Genomic DNA, 21,152 nt, shown 5'->3' on the forward strand with positions numbered 1-21,152 from the left:
GCTGAAAGGATTTAGTAGAGAACATCCACGATAAAGTTCGCAACTTTTGGTCGTTAATAAAAAAGCCTTGCCTGTACCGGATGTAGCAGAGGATGTGCGCGTGACGTCAAGGGTTGTGGAGCTCCCGACATCCGCACATTGCTTACAATCATGGCCACCAGCAGCAAGAGCGATTTGGACCGAGAAAGCGACGATTTCCCCATTTATTTGAGCCAGGATGAAAGATTCGTGGATGAGGAAAGTGAGAGTGAAGGACTAGAAAAAGAAAAAAAAAGGACTATACAGTGGGAACGATTCAGATGTTATTAGACACATTTACTAGGATAATTCTGGAAAATCCCTGATCTGCTTATTGTGTTACTAGTGTTTTAGCAAGATTATAAAGTCATACCTGAAAGTCGCAGAGGTGTGGTGACCGCCAGTGTCTCTGATGGAAGCCGGGCCCGACCGGGATTAGCTGCGCCCTTGGACGTGCTGGCCTCGCCAGGTTCGGTCTTGTGAACGCAAGATCTTTGACAAACAAAACGTTTGTCCTGAAGGATGTCTTCTCTTACCGCGGACTTGACTTCTTCTGTGTGACGGTGAGTCCGCCCCTCTTAATGATCTTCTGCCTCTGGAGTGTTCCTACATTAATTCTCTGAGGTCGTCCAGTTGAAAAGGAGGAGGATTAGCAGTCGTTTTTAAAAATGACTTTAAATGCCGTCAGATTCGCCTGCAATCCTCCCTTTCTAGCTTCGAACTGTGCATGTTTGAGCTGGAGGGGGCGTGGCCTCCAGCTCCATCTAAATTTTGGGAGAAAATTTCTTCCTGGAGGTTTTCGGGAGGGGTGCTGAGTTTCGGGAGTCTCCCGGAAAACCCGGGAGGATTGGCAAGTAGGGACTACGGGGTCGGTAGTAGTAGGTCTCAGTAGGCCTTTAAAGTACTAATGATTATCACACACACACTAGGTATGGTGAACTCCGTGCTCTGCATTTGACCCATCCCCTTGTTCACCGCCTGGGAGGGGAGGGGAACAGTGGGCAACAGCAGTGTCGCTCCCGGGAATCATTTTTGGTGATTTAACCCCCAATTCCAACCCTAGATGCTGAGTGCCAAGCAGGGAGGTAATGGGTCCCATTTTTTATAGTCTTTGGTATGACTCGGACGGGTTTAAGTTCTATTCCCTACGTGGGGTCGGACGAGTAAATTCCTGGAATGATAACTTAAAAATACAACTAGGACCAGTTCAGATTGTTTTCTTTGTTTTACTTTGGCCCAAAGTAGAACAAGCAAATAATCCTCTTGACAAAACACTTCATGTTAGTTAAATTCTGAAGGAAAAATTGATGCAGTTTCAAAACCACCATGAAGAACACAATCAGCTTAGACTTCATCTCCATGTATCTACAAAGTTGTGTTGTAATGATACCAATATTTTGGTACCGGTACTAAAATTATTTCAATACTTTTCGGTACTTTTCTAAATAAAGGTGACCCCAAAACATTTGCATTATTGGCTTTATTTTAACAACAAATCTTAGGGTACATTAAACATAAGTTTCTTATTGCAAGTTTGTCCTTAAATAAAATAGTGAACATACAAGACCACTTGTCTTTTAGTAGTAAGTAAACAAACAAAGGCTCCTAATTTAGTCTGCTGACGTATGCAGTTACATTTTGTGTCATTTATCATTCTATTCCAGTACATTGTGGTTGCTGCATGGCATGGCCGCTGTACCGTCTGTGCCACGCCGCCACTGATGTTTGGATGCATCAATTAGTTTAGTCTTTATTTATTTGAAGGGACAATGCACAGAAACATTACGCTCAAAGAGAGATATGTTCTGCACCACATTATAGCTAAATAACTCATTTCCATCCGTAGTCACTGGCTACCTAAATTAAAGAGATACAAAAAACATGCAATACAATTATGACAATACAACTATAGCATATAATCAAATTAACAAACGTCTTAAAATGCCCTTTCATTGACACATACTCACTATACAATACAACCACCCCTCTACATCATAACACATATACAATACATGCTTTTGTTCACGTCTGTCATCATTTTTAAAATCAACCATGATTTAACACAAACACCTCACAGCTTACAACAACATGTTGTCATGCATTAATATAATAGACATTAAGTTGCCATGTTCCTTCTAGACTGCACTTAAATGTAGAATATATTTATATAATTCATATATATTATATATATAATATATATTATATATTATTTATTATTGTCTATTGTGAGCGAACTGTGGTGCTGAATTTGCCCCAGGGATCAATAAAGTACTTTCTATTCTATTCTATTCTATTCTATTCTATTCTATTCTATTCTATTCTATGTCACACATAGTGCCCACCTTAGTAACCGTGTGAGCAGCTTTGATTGCTCCAAAGCAACTTTTTAACTTCAATGGTGAATGAAGAGTACTCTGTTAGACTTTGCGAGTTTGTTGTGAGGTCGTTCCATTCCTTTATCGCTTTATATGAAAAGGCTGATTGGCTTCCTCCCACTTCCAAAGTCATGCACCTGGGGATTGGTTGATTAGCAACACTAAATTGGCTCTAGTGCGTGAATGTGAGTGTGAATGTTGTCTGTCTATCTGTGCTGGCCCTGTGATGAGGTGGTGACTTGTCCAGGGTCTACCCCGCCTTCCGCCCGAATGCAGCTGAGATAGGCTCCAGAGACCCCGAAAGGGACAAGCGATAGAAAATGGATGGATGGATGGATGGATGGATTGTGCAAAAGAGGTTTTACACCTGGGTACGCTACACTGCCCCCTGGTGGAGGCTCGTGTGTTTCTACTTGTCGCAGCAGATGTAAACTGGACAAAGTTCTTAAGTGGCGCGGGTGCAGCGTTATTTAGGATTCAATGGGCCATTCGAATTGATGCTAATCTTTGAATGTTAGCAAAATTGAACAATGTATATTTTTGGAGAACTAAACAGTGATGGTGGTGTTGTGGTTTTTGGTCAAGGATTTTGGAGCGATTGTTGCAACTTGTCCAGGGTGTACACCGCCTTCCGCCCGAATGCAGCTGAGATATGCCCCAGCGCCCCCCGCACACCCCGAAAGGGAATAAGCGTTAGAAAATGGATGGATGGACGGTTTGTGCAAGGATTCCATTGGCCTTAGTGTCATTTTGCTTGCCTGGGACCAGCATATTATACAATAATAAAAACAAGACATAATCAACGCATTAAAATAACTTTTACCTGCCTCCAGCGTGAACAAATTCCTGATACATTTGATCATTATGTTGTATTTAAGTCTCTGGCACATCTGTTTGATATGTTTTTAAAGCCAAGTGTTGTGTCCAAAATGACACCCAGGTAACGATATTGACTAACATTTTGTCTTATTTTCTTATTAACAGTTGTATTGGGAAAGGATGATATTTTATATAAGTTTACAAAATACATTGTTTTGTTAATGTTTAATGTATGACTAGAGCAGTGTTTTAGAACTTATTTGGGGCAAAGACACATTTTTTTCATTGAAAAAATTCAGGGGCACACTATGCTCGGGATTGAACCCAGGACTACTCAGGACCTTTGTATTGTGAGGCACATGCACTAACCCCTGTTCCACCGTGCTGCTACAGTGGCAGCACTATGTCAATACTCACAACATGAAAAATCGACAACATTCTTCTCTGGAACATTTTTCAACCTGAGGTAGTTCCAAAACAAAGCTGCAGGAAGGAGGACCTCCCTGATAAATATCCTTTCAAAACACCGTCAATAGGATTCATGAACAAGATTGATGAAGCGACAGGAACTGTTTGTTTAGATTACTGCTTTGCACACTGTTGGCATTCTCTCAATGAACCTCAAGAGGTAGTCCCCCTAAAATGGTTTTAACTTCACAGGTGTGCCTTAGCAGTCTCGTCGCCATTGTTGTGTGCCAAACTTGTCACTTATTAGTTCACTTATTAGCAATCCAAGCTTAATAATACAATAATACGTGTTGTCTTTTTTGGCCTTTTATTCCCGCTCTGTAAGTTCCCCTTACAATGGTTCCGGTATTGTCCTGTGACCTGAATTAGTGAATTATATTTATATAGCGCTTTTTCTCTAGTGACTCAAAGCTCTTTACATAGTGAAACCCAATATCTAAGTTACATTTAAATCAGTGTGGGTGGCACTGGGAGCAGGTGGGTAAAGTGTCTTGCCCAAGGACACAACAGCAGTAACTAGGATGGCGGAAGCGGGGATCAAACCTGCAACCCTCAAGTTGCTGGCACGGCCACTCTACCAACCGAGCTATACCGCCCCATAAAACAGACACCACCAGCAGAAAATGGTAAAAACTAAACTTAATAGCCTAAATTGACAATATATAGTCGTTCTCATCAAACACCTGACGTAATTGTTCGATATGACTTCAAACCATAACCATCATTAATTCTCTTCTCACAAAGTAGGCTTACAAAGCAATGAGATACTTGCTGCCACTTACTGGTATGGAAGAGTATTACATGGTTACTCTGCTGATCTCCAGACAGTACAGACACTCAACAACGGCGGATTATATGTATTGGTTTGCAAAAAATATTTTTCCCACCAATTAGGTGAAATTGCATAATTTCCCCAGGGAACACCAAACAATATCTCACGGTACACTAGTGCACTGCGGCACAGTGGTTGAAAAACACTGGACTAGTGTAGCCATCTGGCCATCTTCTCCATGGCTGCTGTAAGTCCTTTCCCCAACTATAAATAACCGTGTCATCGGCATACATCTGGATATTTACATCCTCACATACAGATGGCAGGTCGTTTATAAACAAACCCCATTTCCATATGAGTTGGGAAATTGTGTTGGATGTAAATATAAACGGAATACAATGATTTGCAAATCAGTTTCAACCAATATTCAGTTGAATGTGCTACAAAGACAAGATATTTGATGTTCAAACTGATAAACATTTTTTTGTTGTTGCAAATAATCATTAACTTTATGATTTGATGCCAGCAACACGTGACAAAGAAGTTGGGAAATGTGGCAATAAATACTGATAAAGTTTAGAAATACTCATCAAATACTTATTTGGAACACCCCACAGGTAAGCAGGCTAATTGGGAACAGGTGGGTGCCATGATTGGGTAAAAAAGCAGCTTCCATGAAATGCTTACTAATTCACAAACAAGGATGGGGTGAGGGTCACCAATTTGTAAGCAAATTGTTGAACAGTTTTAGAACAACATTTCTCAACGAGCTATTGCAAGGAATTCAGGGATTTTACCATCTACGGTCCGTAAAATCATCAAAAGGTTCAGAAAATCTGGAGAAATCACTGCACGTAAGCGATGATATTATGAACCTTTGATCCCTCAGGCGGTACTAGCGTCAAAAACAGACATCAGTGTGTAAAGGATATCACCACATGGGCTCAGGAACACTTCATAAAACCACTGTCAGTAACTACCAATGGTCGCTACTTTCTGTAAGTGCAAGTTAAAACTCTACTATGCAAAGCAAAACCCATTTATCAACCAAACCGAGGAACGCCGCTGGCTTTGCTGGGTCTAAGCTCATTTAAGATGGACTGATGCAAAGTGGAAAAAGTGCTATCACAGCTATACTGTTGCAATCGGGCAGAAGATAGAGAAGATAGGGCAGATAGTTGCCACCCTCATCGCAGGGACGACACAGATAGACAACATTCACACACTACCTGGCAAAAAGTGATCCAATATAATATTTTGATACTTACACGTCGTTTCTGTCCAAATGTTACTAGATTACCTTTAGTAGAGTAACATAGTCTATATCAAAATAAAGTAAATACTGTACTGCTTGTTGAAATACCCTTTGAAAGACTGAACTTAACCCCAAACAACAACTCGATGCTTAGTGCACTAATTCAACATAATGCATCTACGTCCCCCCTTATATTAGGACTTCATTCTTGTTACATGTACAGGAGGAGATGGCACAAACAGGAGGGGCGTCCTTTAAACTATATTTATTTCTATATATGCACAATATATTTATATATATATATAAATAATAAACAAAGTCTGTGTATTAATCCAAGATGTGTATGGTGTGCGACAAAGTGTAGGAATTAAATGCTCGTTAGCGGGAGTGTTGAGCGAGAGGTGCGGAAGTCCAAGTGGGGACAAGACAAGCTGGAAGGTCCGTCAGCAGGCAGGGAGTCGGGGGCTATAGCGAAGTGTTGAAGGTCCGTGTCCAGGTGGGAGGTCGAGATCCAAGAGGCAGTCAGGAAAGCAGAGGGAACAAGGGGAAACGAGACACATTGCTCGTCACACGGGAACAGAGGTCTGGTGTTGGAAGGACAAGGAGGACTTGAGACAATAAACACGGCGGGGGAGAAAACACAGAGAGAGCAGGTTTGCATAGAGCAGGGGTCACCAACGCGGTACCCGCGGGCACCAGGTAGCCCGTAAGGACCAGATGAGTAGCCCGCTGGCCTGTTCTAAAAATAGCTCAAATAGCAGCACTTACTAGTGAGCTGCCTCTATTTTTTAAATTGTATTTATTTACTAGCAAGCTGGTCTCGCTTCGCTCGACATTTTTAATTCTAAGAGATACAAAACTCAAACAGAATTTGAAAATCCAAAAAAATATTTTAAAGACTTGGTCTTCACTTGTTTTAATCAATTCATTTAATTCTTTAAATAAATTCATTTATTTCAGAAAGACAATTTTAGAGAAAAAATACAACCTTAAAAATTATTTTAGGATTTTTAAACACATATACCTTTTTACCTTTTAAATTCCTTCCTCTACTTTTCCTGATAATTTAAATCAATGTTCAAGTAAATTTATTTTTTTTATTGTAAAGAATAATAAATACATTTTAATTTGATTCTTCATTTTAGCTTATGTTTTTTCGACGAAGAATACTTGTGAAATATTTCTTCAAACTTGTTATGAATAAAATTCAAAAAAATCATTGTGGCAAATCTAGAAAATCTTTAGAATCATAATTAAATCTTATTTCAAAGTCTTTTGAATTTCTTTTAAAATTTTTGTTCTGGAAAATCTAGAAGAAATAATGATTTGTTCTTTGTTAGAAATATAGCTTGGTCCAATCTGTTATTTATTATAGTGCAGATTGGATTTTAACCTATTTAAAACATGTCATCAAAATTCTAAAATTAATCTTAATCGGGAAAAATTACTAATGATGTTCCATAAACTATTTTTGTAATTTTTCAAAAAAATTCGAATTAGCTAGTTTTTTTCTTCTTTTTTTCGGTTGAATTTTGAATTTTAAAGAGTCGAAATTGAAGATAAAGTATGTTTCAAAATTGAATTTTCATTTCACCCCCCCCCCCCCCCCCCGTTTTCTCCTCTTTTAAACCGTTCAATTAAGTGTTTTTTGATCATTTATTCTTTACAAAAAACTTTCCGTAAAAGGAAAAAAAATGTACGACAGAATGACAGACAGAAATACCCATTTTTTTATACATCTAGATTTATTTATTAAAGGTAAATTGAGCAAATTGTCTATTTCTGGCAATTTATTTAAGTGTGTATCAAACTGGTAGCCCTTAGCATTAATCAGTACCCAAGAAGTAGCTCTTGGTTTCAAAAAGGTTGGTGACCCCTGGCATAGAGTATGATATACGACTTACTGTACAGGACAAGTATCTACGTCCTGGTGCGGGATTGAAGGTTGTCCAAGCTTACGAAGGCAGGTCCTCTGATCAGTGACAGGTGCGCTGGTTGGTGGCAATTGATTGCTGCATCCGGACTGACACGCGACTGGCGCGCTCCTGCAGATGCGCCGCGCGCAGCGCATACATGAATGCACACAAGTCTAGTAAATTCACACCTTTCCTCGTAAGAAAAATAATGTTTGCCTCATATATAATGAAATTATTCTTCCATGGGTGTACCTCTGTTTTCATACACCCAACTTTCTGTTTTGATGAAAACTTCCGCCAAAAGTTTGACCCAGTTTTTGCGTGCCGCCTGGGTTACCGTCCGTTTGTGTGTGCATCATTCTACAGCAGGGGTGTCAAACTCATTTTAGCTCAGAGGCCACATGGAGGAAAATCTGTGCACCCTACTATTTAAATCATGGCATTAAAACTAAAAAGTAAAGACAACTTCAGATTGTTTTATTTGTCTTACTTTGGCCAAAAATAGAACAAAAACATTCAGAAAATATTACAATACAAATAAAGAAAAAAACATGTGCAGCGGTAAAGTTTAGATCCATGAAGGAAAGAAGAAAGTGAATGAATGTTTATAACTGAATACATTTACATGTGCATAAAAATATGTTTTTTTTTGGTATATATATACATTTTTTATTATGAATTAATGTTTATGACAACCTTTTTCCAAAACACAATATAGAATGAGAGATATAACAGGATAAATCATCATTTGTTTTCAAAACGCTTACAAAAAAGCGGGACCCCAAATATTTACTGCGGGACCCCATTTTTATGACTTGATGGTGTCTCTGGAAGTATTTGTGCGTGCAAAACAGCAGCAGGCGGCTAATACTAATCTAATATCATCCCGAGGGCCATAGATCTTTCATTCGCGGGCCAGATTTGGCTCACGGGCCTTGACTTTGTCACCCCTGTTCTACAGACTCTGGTTATGGAAGTATTATTGTAGCAAAATGATATGCAAAAATGTATTTCAATCTGTGCGCGTGTAATCCAACTTGCGTGCATGTGTAATAATTTGTGTGTCCGTATATCAATGTGTTTTGGATCGACAAATCTGAACACACACTTTTGGATTGATTAACGGACACACAATTTAGTACAAACGCACACAAATTGGATTACACGCGCACAGATTCAGATACACATTTGCAAATAATTTTGCGACAATAATACTTCAATATTCGGCGCTCTGCCAAAGAAGCTCACGTGTTGGTGAGTCCAATTTAATTTGTAACCGTTTATGTTCTGAAACACTACTGTGATATCATGCGCTTCACTATGTACAGTATTTTTCAACCATTTTTTATTGTAACTTAAGTATTAAAATACAAACATAAAGCCAATACAGCTGATATTCCGACACGTGAAGTGAGAACCAGTGGTGGTCGACAACTACCCGAGGCCTAAGTCTTCCTGCAAAAAGCAGATGCGAGTAAAAAAATCTAACTATGCAATGGAATATATCCCTTTACATTATCAAAAAAAGATTTGTCAGGTGATATCAAGGATTTTACGTTGGATGCGTTTCCAGACATGTCAAACGGGTGCGCTCCAGATGTCATTCTACACGACTACAACTTCTTTGTATGGTGTTGGGTCAAGGAAATTGCTATCAAGACTCTCCCAGATAAATATGCATCCATGTTTGTTGCTGTTGCATGAGTAGCGTGTTTTCCCCATCTTTATCAAACTATAACCACAGATGTCAACATTGTGTATGTACTGAAATATTCATTTATAATTGCTGCCTTTTAGTAAACGCTTAACTCTTCGGTTTTGCTCGCATTTATTTGATTGTTCGCTTTTAGACACGCCGAGTTGGTGTTTTTCGAATCACTCGTAGCAAACATGCGTTTAAGAAATATGAATAATATCAAGATAATACTTGATGGGAAATAATACTGTCACGGCCCGTGCGCATGCAAATGCCCATTCCTCAAAGAGCCCCGCGGAGTGCACCTCGGGACATAGCCACGGCCGCTTCTCTCCTGCAGGCGTCACGCAGCCGGCAGCTGCATTCAATATGCAAACAGCACACCTCTCTGTGATGATCTGGCTGGGCTTCTTAAGCCAATGCAGACATGCGTTCCTGGCCAGAAACGTAACCATTTGTTCCCGTACAGTAAACGATCTGATGCTTGATGCAATGTTGTGCTCTCTCTCTCTCTGTGTTTTTCATGTCATGTCTGATTTGCTCTCGTATCTTCCTTGTACTTCCAGCGTTTGCCCTTGTTCCTGTGTTGGCAAGCTGTGCGTCTCGTCACTTTCTTGTTCCCTTGCTTCGCGGATTGCCCTTTTGGATTTTCGACCTCCCGCTTGCACACAGACCTTCTACGCCCCACTTAGCCCCGACTTTCTGCCTGGCTGCATTCCGTGTCCCTCCTCTCGGTCAACAATACGGTAACACACTACAGCTAATCACACACACACAGCCTCAAACATACACCTTGGATCTATTCACACTCCATTTCCCTCTGTTTAATTCATAGTATCATTTGTTATTATATCTATCTATCTATCTATCTATCCATCTATCTATCTATCTATCTATCTATCTATCTATCTATCTATCTATAGATAGATAGATGGATGTATATAATAACAAACATCTATATATATATACTGCATATATATATATATATATATATATATATATATATATATATATATATATATATATATATATATTTATGAAAATACTGTGCCGTCACTACTCCTGCTGCATACATAGCAGTACGTTCTGGCCAAATTTATTATAAGGACCTGACGGCACAGTTTTAGCCCCGCTCCCAGGCTGTGCTGGTGGGGTAGCACAGCTGCGGCCAGCAAGACCGCTACCACCGGTCTTTCGGTTTGCCTGGTTGCATCCACCAATCAAACTACCAGTGCACGCTCCAGAGCTGGTCCCTGACCCAGTTCCGAGCTGGCACCAGCTCTCAGGCTGGTCCTAGTACCAGCACCAGCACCAGCTCCCAGGCTGGCCCCCAAGCTGGCACCAGCTCCCCACGGCTGGCCTCCGAGCAAGCACCAGCTCCCCACGGCTGGACCCCGCATCAGCACCCGCATCAGCACCCGCACCACGTCTGTCCCCCGCGTCTTCACCCGCTCCAAGGGTGGCCCCCGCGTCTTCCCCCACTCCACGGGTGGCACCCGCTCCATGGCTAGCAGCACCACGGCCAGCAGCGCTGGCTGCAGCACCACGGCCGCCCCCCCGCATCAGTACCATGGATAGCAGCAGCACGGCCAGCGTCCGCTTTTGCATCTAAGCCAGCTTCTCAGCCTGCGTCCTCCACATCTCCGGCTCCGAGGACCTCGTCCTCCATGTCTCCGGCTCTGATGACATCGTCCTCCACGTCTCCAGCATCGTCTCAATCAGCGCACCTGTCGGTGATGATCTGCCTGGCCTTCTCTAGCCAATGCAGGCCTTTGTTGCTGGCCAGAACGTAACCGTCTGTTCCCGTACAGTCAGCGATCTGATGCTTGATGCAATCTTGCTCTCGCGCTCTCTCCCTCTGTGTGTGTGTGTTTCTCCCGTCGTGTCTGATTTACTCCCGTATATTCCTTGTCCTTCCAGCGTCTGCCCTTGTTCCTGTGTTGGCGAGCTGTGCGTCTCGTCATTTTCTTGTTCCCTATCTTCTCGGACTGCCCTTTTGGATTCTCGACCTCCCACTTGGACATGAACCTTCTACGCCTCGCTTAGCCCAGACTTTCTGCCTGCCCACAACTGCCTTCATTTCTTGTCCCTCCTCTCGTTCAACATTACCGTAAAACAGTACAGCTAATCTCACACACACACCTTGGATCTAGTCACACTCCATTTCCCCCTGTTTAATTTATAATATTGTTTATTATATATTCATCCATCCATCCATTTTCTACTGTTTGTCCTGTTGAGGGTTGGGGGGTGCTGGAGCCTATCTCATCTGCATTTGGATGGAAGGCGGGGTACACCCTAGAATAAATACATAGAACAACATCGCCCATTTGTGGAACTGTGCAGTCACTACTCCTCCTGCATACATAACAAATATATGTTGAAAGTATATCAAACAAACATTTAATTAAGCAATCACTGCAAAATCATGCATCCCTAGACTTTTCCGCCCTTTTTGATAAACTCTAGAGCGGGGGTCAATAACCCGCGGCTCTCAAGCTGCATGCAGCTCTTTAATGCTGCCATAGTGGCTCCCTCGAGCATTTTTTAAAAAAGATTGAAAATGGAAAAAGGTAACGGAACATTTTTTGTTTTGTTTTACTAAGTTTTTTGTTTGAGAAAAAACATGACACAAACATTTTCCAGTTGTTATAAAGCCCACTGTTTAGTATGTTGGTGTGTATGCTTCACTGATGAGCGTATTTGGTGAACATCGTTTTGCCCTACTAATTTCGGTGGTTCTTGAACTCACCATAGTGTAGGCTGTGACGCAACAGTTTGTTTACATGTAAAATCTTCTACTCATTCTTTGTCTGATTTTGTCCACCAAAAGTTTCATGCTGTGCATGAATGCACAAAGGTGCTCTTTGTTGATGTTATTGACTTTTGTGGAGTGCTAATCAGGCATATTTGGTGACTGCAAGCTAATCAATCCTAACATGCTATTTAAGCTGGCTGTATGTACATATTACATCATTATACCTCATTTGCAGGTATATTTGAGGTCATTTAAAGGCCTACTGAAACCCACTACTACCGACCACGCAGGCTGATAGTTTATATATCGATGATGAAATATTAACATTGCAACACATGCCAATACGGCCGGTTTAGTTTACTAAATTGCAATTTTAAATTTCCCGCAAGGTATCCTGTTGAAAACATCGCGGAATGATGACGCTTATGTCTACGCGTGCTTGTGACGTTATTGGTTGGAGCGGACATGTTCTCCCAGCACCACTAAGTATTACACAGTATTTTGGACATCTGTGTTGTTGAATCTTTTGCAATTTGTTCAATTAATAATGGAGACTATAAAGAAGAATGCTGTTGGTGGAAAGCAGTGGATTGCAGCTGCCTTTAGCAACCGAAACACAGCCGGTGTTTCTTTGTTTGTTGTGAAGCTTTAGCAAACATGTTTCTCTACCACATGTCAACCAGCAAGTTTTTGGATGAGAAAATTGTGATATTAAGTCGGCTCTTACCGGAGACTTGAGCGGAGTTAGCGTCCTCCTGCAGCAGCTGTCAAAAAGGCAGCTATGATCTTGGCTCCACCATTGGCCTTTCTGTGAGACACTGGCGGTCACTGCAGCCCTCCGACTTTCAGGTATGACTTTATAATCTCACTAAAACACTGTTAACACAATAAGCAGATAAGGGATTTTCCAGAATTATCCTAGTAAATGTGTCTAATAACATCTGATTTGCTCCCAATGTCGTCGCCTTTTTTCCCTAGTGCCTCACTCTAACTTTCCTCATCCACGAATATTTCATCCTCGCTCAAATTAATGGGGAAATTGTCGCTTTCTCAGTCCGAATCGCTCTTGCTACTGGTGGCTATGATTATAAAAAATGTGAGGATGTGAGGATGTGAGGATGTGAGGAACCCTACAACCCGTGAAGTCACGCGACCATCGTCTGCTACTTCTGGTACAGGCAAGGCTTTTTTATTAGCGATCAAAAGTTGCGAACTTTATCGTCTATGTTTTCTACTAAATCCTTTCAGTAAAAATATGGCAATATCGCGAAATGATCAAGTATGATACATAGAATGGACCCACTATCCCCGTTTAAATAAGAAAATCTCATTTCAGTAGGCCTTTAATATCCCTTACTTTTATCCTTTTTGTATATAACATTGTTTCGCATGTCTCAAGGCACATTGTCTGTATGTACTATTGGCTGCATTTCAGATAGTTGTTTGTGTGCCATGTTGTTCCAGACCACAGCAAACATTACCTACCTTGCCAAATATTGTAATAAATCTATTAAAGAAGGCAGCCTGGCATTTTCTTTAACTTGGACACACACATATTTACCTTTGCCCATTAAAAGCCAGTCATTTCCAGGAGTTATCTCACCTTCTGATTTACTAATTGTTTCTAAGGTTGTAAAAATGGGTAGAATGAATATTAAATTTCAACATTTCTGTTAACGAAATTTGCTTCAGCCTGCGACACATAGTCATTTTGATAGTAGGCTATTATAGCTAATATAGACACTTACGTCATGTCTTGCTTTCATTATAAGACTTACACACGGCGTTTAATTTTTTGGGGCTTCAGACGGATTAGCTGTTTGTATTATTGGTCCAATTTCGCTCATTCAACGATTTGGGTTGCCAACCCCTGCTCTAGAGGAACTCTGAAGTAACGTTTACCCTTTCTTCTTATGGGACTCTTGCTACTGTCTTGGATCCACATTGGACTGGACTTTCACGGTTGTTTTGGATCCACTATAGATTGAACTTTCACAGCATCATGTTAGACTCGCTCTACATCCATTGCTTTCGGTTCCCCTGGGGGGGGGGTTACCCATTTGCAGTCCTCTCCAAGGTTTCTCATAGTCATCATTGTCACCGACGTCCCACTGGGTGTGAGTTTTCCTTGCCCTTATGTCCTTGTGGTTTGTGCAGCCTTTTGAGACACTAGTGATTTAGGGCTATATAAATAATCATTGATTAATTGATTGATGATGCATCTGGTCAAGATGCCAACCGAACGCCTCCCTAGGGAGGTGTTTAGGGCACGTCCAACAGGTAGGAGGCCACGGGGAAGACCCAGGACACGTCGGGAAGACTATGACTTCCGGCTGGCCTGGGAACGCTTTGGGATCCCTCGGGAGGAGCTAGACGAAGTGGCTGGGGAGAGGGCTGTCTGGGCTTCCCTGCTTAGGCTGCTGCCCCCGCGACCCGACCTCGGATAAGCGGAAGAAGATGGATTATTGATTGATTGAGTTCTGTGATTTGAACGGTTCGTACAGCCGAAAAACACACAAGCTTCGGGCATTTTGTCTTTGATAAAGGCTAAATGGTGCCTCGTACACACAGCCGGTATTAATTGGGCGGAACGTGAGCCGGACGTGACGTCATTAACAGCACGGCAACAGAGAAATATAAATCGGAAATGACGGAGTTGCCTTGGCGGTTTGTTATGTGCAACCCGTAATTGAGTCCGACAAGCAATAATAATTCAGCCTATACCCTACCCGTATTACCGGTGGAACCAGTTGGCGTGTGTCGTTGTTCCTGTCTTGACTGCCACAGCAGATTGTTATTTTGACGTGAATCGGCTCCACAGACGTGTCGTGTGTAACAATATTGAGTAGACGTCGAGTATTGGTCGGCTAACGGAACGTTGTCTGCATTGCATGCTCTAAATAGCCGACACCAACGTCCAGGCTTCTCTTTTATCGAGCACACCAGGAGGGGGAAACAAGAAGAGATGACGATAAAGAAAACAACGAAGTATTTTTATTCGTAGAATTGTCCTTCAGTGTCGTCTGTTACGGTATGTCTTCGTGTTTCTAATTCATTTCATTGTTCCCAAATAGTAACAGCGTCCGGTTTAAAAGACTTAGCCTAACAAGCTATTGTAATAGCTTTCACTTTTCGGTTTTGATTGATTATTTTGCCTGGTCTAGGACGGCTTCCAACGATGTTGTTGCAAACAATTATAGTCACATAGTCCACTCCAGCAGTTATTATATGGTTGCAGTTTGCAGGGGTCTACAACTGCACTGCATCAAAACGAGAGCTCCTGTGTTCTGTCTCTATAGTTTTGTTAAATTTTCTACGCAAATTACAATTAATAACTCTCACTGTGGTGCAGTCTTTCAAGACATTAGCAGAGTTCCCGGAAGAATATTTATTTAGAGTACATTTTTTATAATGTCTTCTTTGTGAACCTCCTGGCCAGGGGTGTCAAACTCAAATTCAGATTGGGCCAAAATTTAAAACTGAACAAAGCCGCGGGCCAAAGTTGAACAAATTAACCTTTTAATGGGGACCCAAACAAGTTTTGCATTGAATATTGAACAAGCAAGGCTTATATATACAGTAACTTTATAGTGACATGCAAGATCGAGTTTCAAATAATAATAATAATAATAATTAAAAATATCAATGGCATATCAAATAAAATTGAAATACAAATTTAATGCCTCTTCTATTTGCACCCTTCTGAGGTAAATATCAAAAAATATTGTAGCGTCCTGAAAGAGTTAGTGCTGCAAGGGGTTCTGGGTATTTGTTCTGTTGTGTTTATGTTATGTTACAGTGCAGATGTTCTCCCAAAATGTGTTTGTTATTGTTGTTGGGTGTGAGTTCACAGTGTGGCGCATATTTGTAACAGTGTTAAAGTTGTTTATACGGCCACCCTCAGTGTGACCTGTATGACTATTGACCAAGTATGCCTTGCATTCACTTATGTGTGTGTAATAGCCGCATATATTATGTGAGTGGGCCTGCGCGCTGTTTGTATGGAGGAAATGCGGACGTGACGACAGGTTGTAGAGAATCCTAAAGGCAGTGCTTTTAAGGCACACCCTCAATATTGTTGTCCGGGTGAAAGTCGGGAGAATGCTTGCTTGCCCCGGGAGATTTTCGGGAAGGGCACTGAACTTCGGGATGATCGGCAAGTGTGAGAAATTGCGGTGTTACAGCCAGGGGCGCCGAAAAGCGGGGGTAAAGGAGACAGATTCTAGGGACCCATGATGGAGGGGGGCCCAGAGAGTCCCCTAATGATGATGAAATTATATGAAATGATGTGTTGGGGGCCCTGTAATGATTATTTTCATGGGGCCCAAAATCCCTAGCGGCACCCCTGGTTATAGCAGCACCGCTGCTGTGTAATAACGGCGGGCCAGCTGTAATGTTAATCAGATATTGCCTCAAGGGCCAAATTAAATTACCCGGCGGGCCAATTTTGGCCCGCGGGCCAGAGTTTGACACCCGTGCTCCTGGCTGTACAAATAGAACACACGATTATATTGAAAAATTTATTAAAGTATGTCTCTAAAGATGTATAGTCTTTATAGCTAACTTCCTGATGAATGCAATTGTAAAAAGGTAGGCCATAATTTGATTACCAATGGCAGTCAGATGCTCAAATGAAGCTTTCTCAAAGATGCTTTATAATTTAAATACATCAGAATCCAAATCAGAATCGACCTTATCCCTCCCCTGTATGGATATCAATCAATCAATCAATCAATCAATGATTATTTATATAGCACTAAATCACTAGTGTCTCAAAGGGCTGTACAAAACACAACACAAACCACAACGAGATCCTCGGTAGAGCCCACATAAGGGCAAGGAAAACTCACACCCAGTGGGACGTCGGTGACAATGATGACTATGAGACACCTTGGAGAAGACCCCCCCCCCCTCCTCTAGGGGAACCGAAAGCAATGGATGTCGAGCGGGTCTAACATGATACTGTGAAAGTTCAATCCATAGTGGATCCAACACAACCGTGAGAGTCCAGTCCATAGTGAATCCAACACAGTAGCGAGAGTCCCGTCCACAGTTGAGCCAGCAGGAAACCAACACAAGTGGAGGCGGATCAGCGGTGCAGGGATGTCCCCAACCGATACACAGGCGAGCGGTCCATCCTGGGTCCCAACTCAGGACAGCCAGCACCTCATCCATGGCCACTGGACCCATTTCACAAGGGATAGTGGGACAGAGGAGAAAAATAAAAAAAAACGGCAGTTCAACTGGTCTAAAAATGGAGTCTATTTAAAGGCTACAGTATACAAATTAGTTTTAAGGTGAGGCTTAAATGCTTCTACTGAGATAGCATCTCTAACTGTTACCGGGAGGGCATTCCAGAGTACTGGAGCCCGAACAGAAAACGCTCTATAGCCCGCAGACTTTTTTGGGGCTCTGGGAATCACTAATAAGCCGGAGTCCTTTAAACGCAGATTTCTTGCCGGGACATATGGTACAATACAATTGGCAAGATAGGCTGGAGCTACACCGTGTAGTATTTTATACGTAAGTAGTAAAACCTAAAAGTCACATCTTAAGTGCCCAGGAAGCCAGTGCAGGTGAGCCAGTATAGGCGTAATACGATCAAACTTTCTTGTTCTTGTCAAAAGTCTAGCAGACGCATTTTGTACCAACTGTAATCTTTTAATGCTAGACATGGGGAGACCCGAAAATAATACGTTACAGTAATCGAGGCGAGACGTAACAAACACATGGATAATGATCTCAGCGTCGTTAGTGGACAAAATGGAGCGAATTTTAGCGATATTACGGAGATGAAAGAAGGCCGTTTTAGTAACGCTTTTGATGTGTGATTCAAAGGAGAGAGTTGGGTCGAAGATAATACCCAGATTCTTTACTGAGTATTGTTAGATTACAAAATACTCCTGACACAACTTTTTAAAAATCTTTTTAAGCTTTGAATATTGGCCAATACCTATACTGATCTGTTACGATATATATCAGCAGGAATCATATACTTTGTAGTGTGGAATGTTAACAAAAGGTTTGATGAAATAAAAGTAATTAAACAGAACAATATGAAGAAACGGGCTTCACGGTGGAAGAGGGGTTAGTGCGTCTGCCTCACAATATGAAGGTCCTGAGTAGTCTGGGGTTCAATCCTGGACTCGGGATCTTTCTGTGTGGAGTTTGCATGTTCTCCCCGTGAATGCGTGGGTTCCCTCCGGGTACTCCGGCTTCCTCCCACTTCCAAAGTCATGCACCTGGGGATAGGTTGATTTGCAACACTAAATTGGACCCTAGTGTGTGAATGTGAGTGTGAATGTTGTCTGTCTATCTGTGTTGGCCCTGTGATGAGGTGGCGACTTGTCGAGGGTGTACCCCGCCTTCCGCCCGATTGTAGCTGAGATAGGCACCAGCGGCCCCCCGCGACCCTAAAGGGAATAAGCGGTAGAAATGGATGGATGGAATATGAAAAAACTATTTATTATCAACAGTCTGGAATAAACGTATGCTGTCTTGTCTTGTAGCCACAATAATCATGACACAGTAAGTTGAAATATGCGGACACATTTGTTACTGGATGCTTTCCAACACAGTTCTGCCTTGGAGGCTTTGAGTCTGTAAGTAATATGAAACCATGATTATTTTGATACTTGTTCACATTGACAAATGTGCGGTTTTAGACAGCAATATTGTTCATTTAAGGACACTTACTACGTATATCGTGTGCTATTGTGTGCTAAGTTGTTGTGTAGCTGCTAGCTCTTCTTAGCCTATAGCCTTTGATTAATTGATTGATTGATACTTTTATTAGTAGATTGCACAGTTCAGTACATATTACGTACAATTGACCACTAAATGGTAACACCCAAATAAGTTTTTCAACTTGTTTAAGTCGGGGTCCATGTTAATCAATTCATATTTACCATTTGTAAATGACTTGACTAGAATAGATGAAAAGACCAACAATGTGTATTTATTAGAGGACATTTAGATGTTGAATGTTGCACAAGTAAGACTGCTTTTACCGTATTTTATATTAGAGAATTTAGATGCAAGTTGATATAATCTGATACTTGCTTTTTTTGCTAATATCGGCTAGAGACACTCCTAATACACAAATTTTGATTGGCTTCTCAGAGGTTAATCATGTTTTATTATTTATGAAATATTTTTTTAAAGTCTAAATGGTGTACAAATGTATATGAAAAAAATGAAATAAATAAATGACGATTTTCAGGCCTCACATCAAGTTCTGGTTCTTTTTAGATCATTCCTGTTGCTTAAATGAATTTCCTGCGTAATCGTGTGGTGGTTCTGGGCCTGGTGTTGCTGGCCACCGTCCTGCTGTACCTGCTGCTGCCGTCAATACGTCAGGGCATCATGGAGCCGTCCCCCGACGCGCAAAGACCTGTCTTCTTGGCTACTTCTCCCCCTGCACTTCCCAACCTCAATGTGTCAGTTCACACCGGACAGCTTCCTGGAGACCCGCCGCTCTTTTTCCGTGAAGCTTTACCCCTGGACTCGGCTGGACGCCAGATACTGCCCAGGTAACTGGAACAACGTGTTTGTTAACTTGGACGAATTGATGCCTATTCTTGGGTCGCATTATCCTGAAGCGTGATGGCAATTTATCTCAATGCAGGTTACAAGTAGTACTTCTGCATGGGCAGGCTTTCACCTCTAAAACCTGGGAAGATCTTGGCACCATGGCCCTGCTCGCAAGTAATGGATATCATGCTTTAGCCATGGACCTGCCAGGTACAACTCACTAACAGAAGTAGTAAACTGGAAAGTGGATTGATTAAAATAAAAGGACTAAAGCATATGCATATATATATATATATATATATATATATATATATATGTATATATATATATATATATATATATATATATTCAAACCCTGTTTCCATATGAGTTGGCAAATTGTGTTAGATGTAAATATAAACGGAATACAATGATTTGCAAATCATTTTCAACCCATATTCAGTTGAATATGCTACAAAGACAACATATTTGATGTTCAAACTGATAAACTTTTTTTTTTTGCAAATAATCATTAACTTTAGAATTTGATCCCAGCAACAAGTGACAAAGAAGTTGGGAAAGATAGCAATAAATACTGATAAAGTTCAGGAAAGCTCATCAAACACTTATTTGGAACATCCCACAGGTGTGCAGGCTAACTGGGAACAGTTGGGTGCCATGATTGGGTATAAAAGCAGCTTCAATGAAATGCTAAGTAATTCACAAACAAGGATGGGGCGAGGGTCACCACTTTGTAAGCAAATTGTCGAACAGTTTTAGAGCAACATTTCTCAACGAGCTATTGCAAGGAATTTAGGGATTTTACCATCCATGATCCGTAAAATCATCAAAAAGTTCAGAGAATCTGGAGAAATCACTGCACGTAAGCGATGATATTACGGACTTTTGATTCCTTAGGCGGTACCTCATCAAATACCGACATCAGTGTGTAAAGGATATCATCATATGGGCTCAGGAACACTTCATAAAACCACTGTCAGTAACTACAATTGGTCGCTACATCTGTAAGTGCAAGTTAAAACTCTACTATGCAAAGCCAAACCCATTTATCAACAATATCCTGAAACGCCGCCGGCTTGGCTGGGCCCGAGCTCACCTAAGATGGACTGATGCAAAGTGGAAAGGTGTTCTGTGGTCTGACGAGTCCACATTTCAAATTATATTTGGAAACAGAGGACGTGGTGTCCTCCAGAACAAAGAGGAAAATAACCATTCGGATTGTTATAAGCGCAAAGTTCAAAAGCCAGCATCAGTGATGGTATGGAGGTGTATTAGTGCCCAAGGCATGGGTAACTTACACATCTGTGAAGGCACCATTGATGCTGAAAGGTACATACAGGTTTTGGAGCAACATATGTTGTCATCCAAGCAAAGTTATCATGGACGCCCCTGCTTATTTCAGCAAGACAAGTGTTACAACAACGTGGCTTCGTAAAAAAAGAGTGCGGGTACTTTCCTGGCCCGCCTGCAGTCCAGACCTGTCTCCCATCGAAAATGTGTGGCGCATTATGAAGCCTAAAATACGACAGCGGAAACTAAAAT

At 41.4% G+C, this 21,152-nt stretch overlaps 1 protein-coding gene across 1 annotated transcript in view; it reads left to right on the top strand.

Moving 5' to 3' along the window:
- The first annotated feature begins 14,765 nt into the window (after positions 1–14,765).
- Positions 14,766–21,152, top strand: part of abhd14a (abhydrolase domain containing 14A) — a 21,362-nt gene continuing 14,975 nt past the window's right edge. The window contains exons 1-3 of the mRNA XM_061874334.1: positions 14,766–15,108; positions 19,329–19,609; positions 19,705–19,820. Coding sequence (XP_061730318.1) covers positions 19,347–19,609; positions 19,705–19,820 — 379 coding nt within the window. The 5' untranslated portion in view covers positions 14,766–15,108; positions 19,329–19,346. The remainder of the gene's footprint in view (positions 15,109–19,328; positions 19,610–19,704; positions 19,821–21,152) is intronic.

Source organism: Nerophis ophidion, linkage group LG16, assembly GCF_033978795.1.
Source record: "Nerophis ophidion isolate RoL-2023_Sa linkage group LG16, RoL_Noph_v1.0, whole genome shotgun sequence".
NCBI classification, from domain to species: Eukaryota; Metazoa; Chordata; class Actinopteri; order Syngnathiformes; family Syngnathidae; genus Nerophis; species Nerophis ophidion.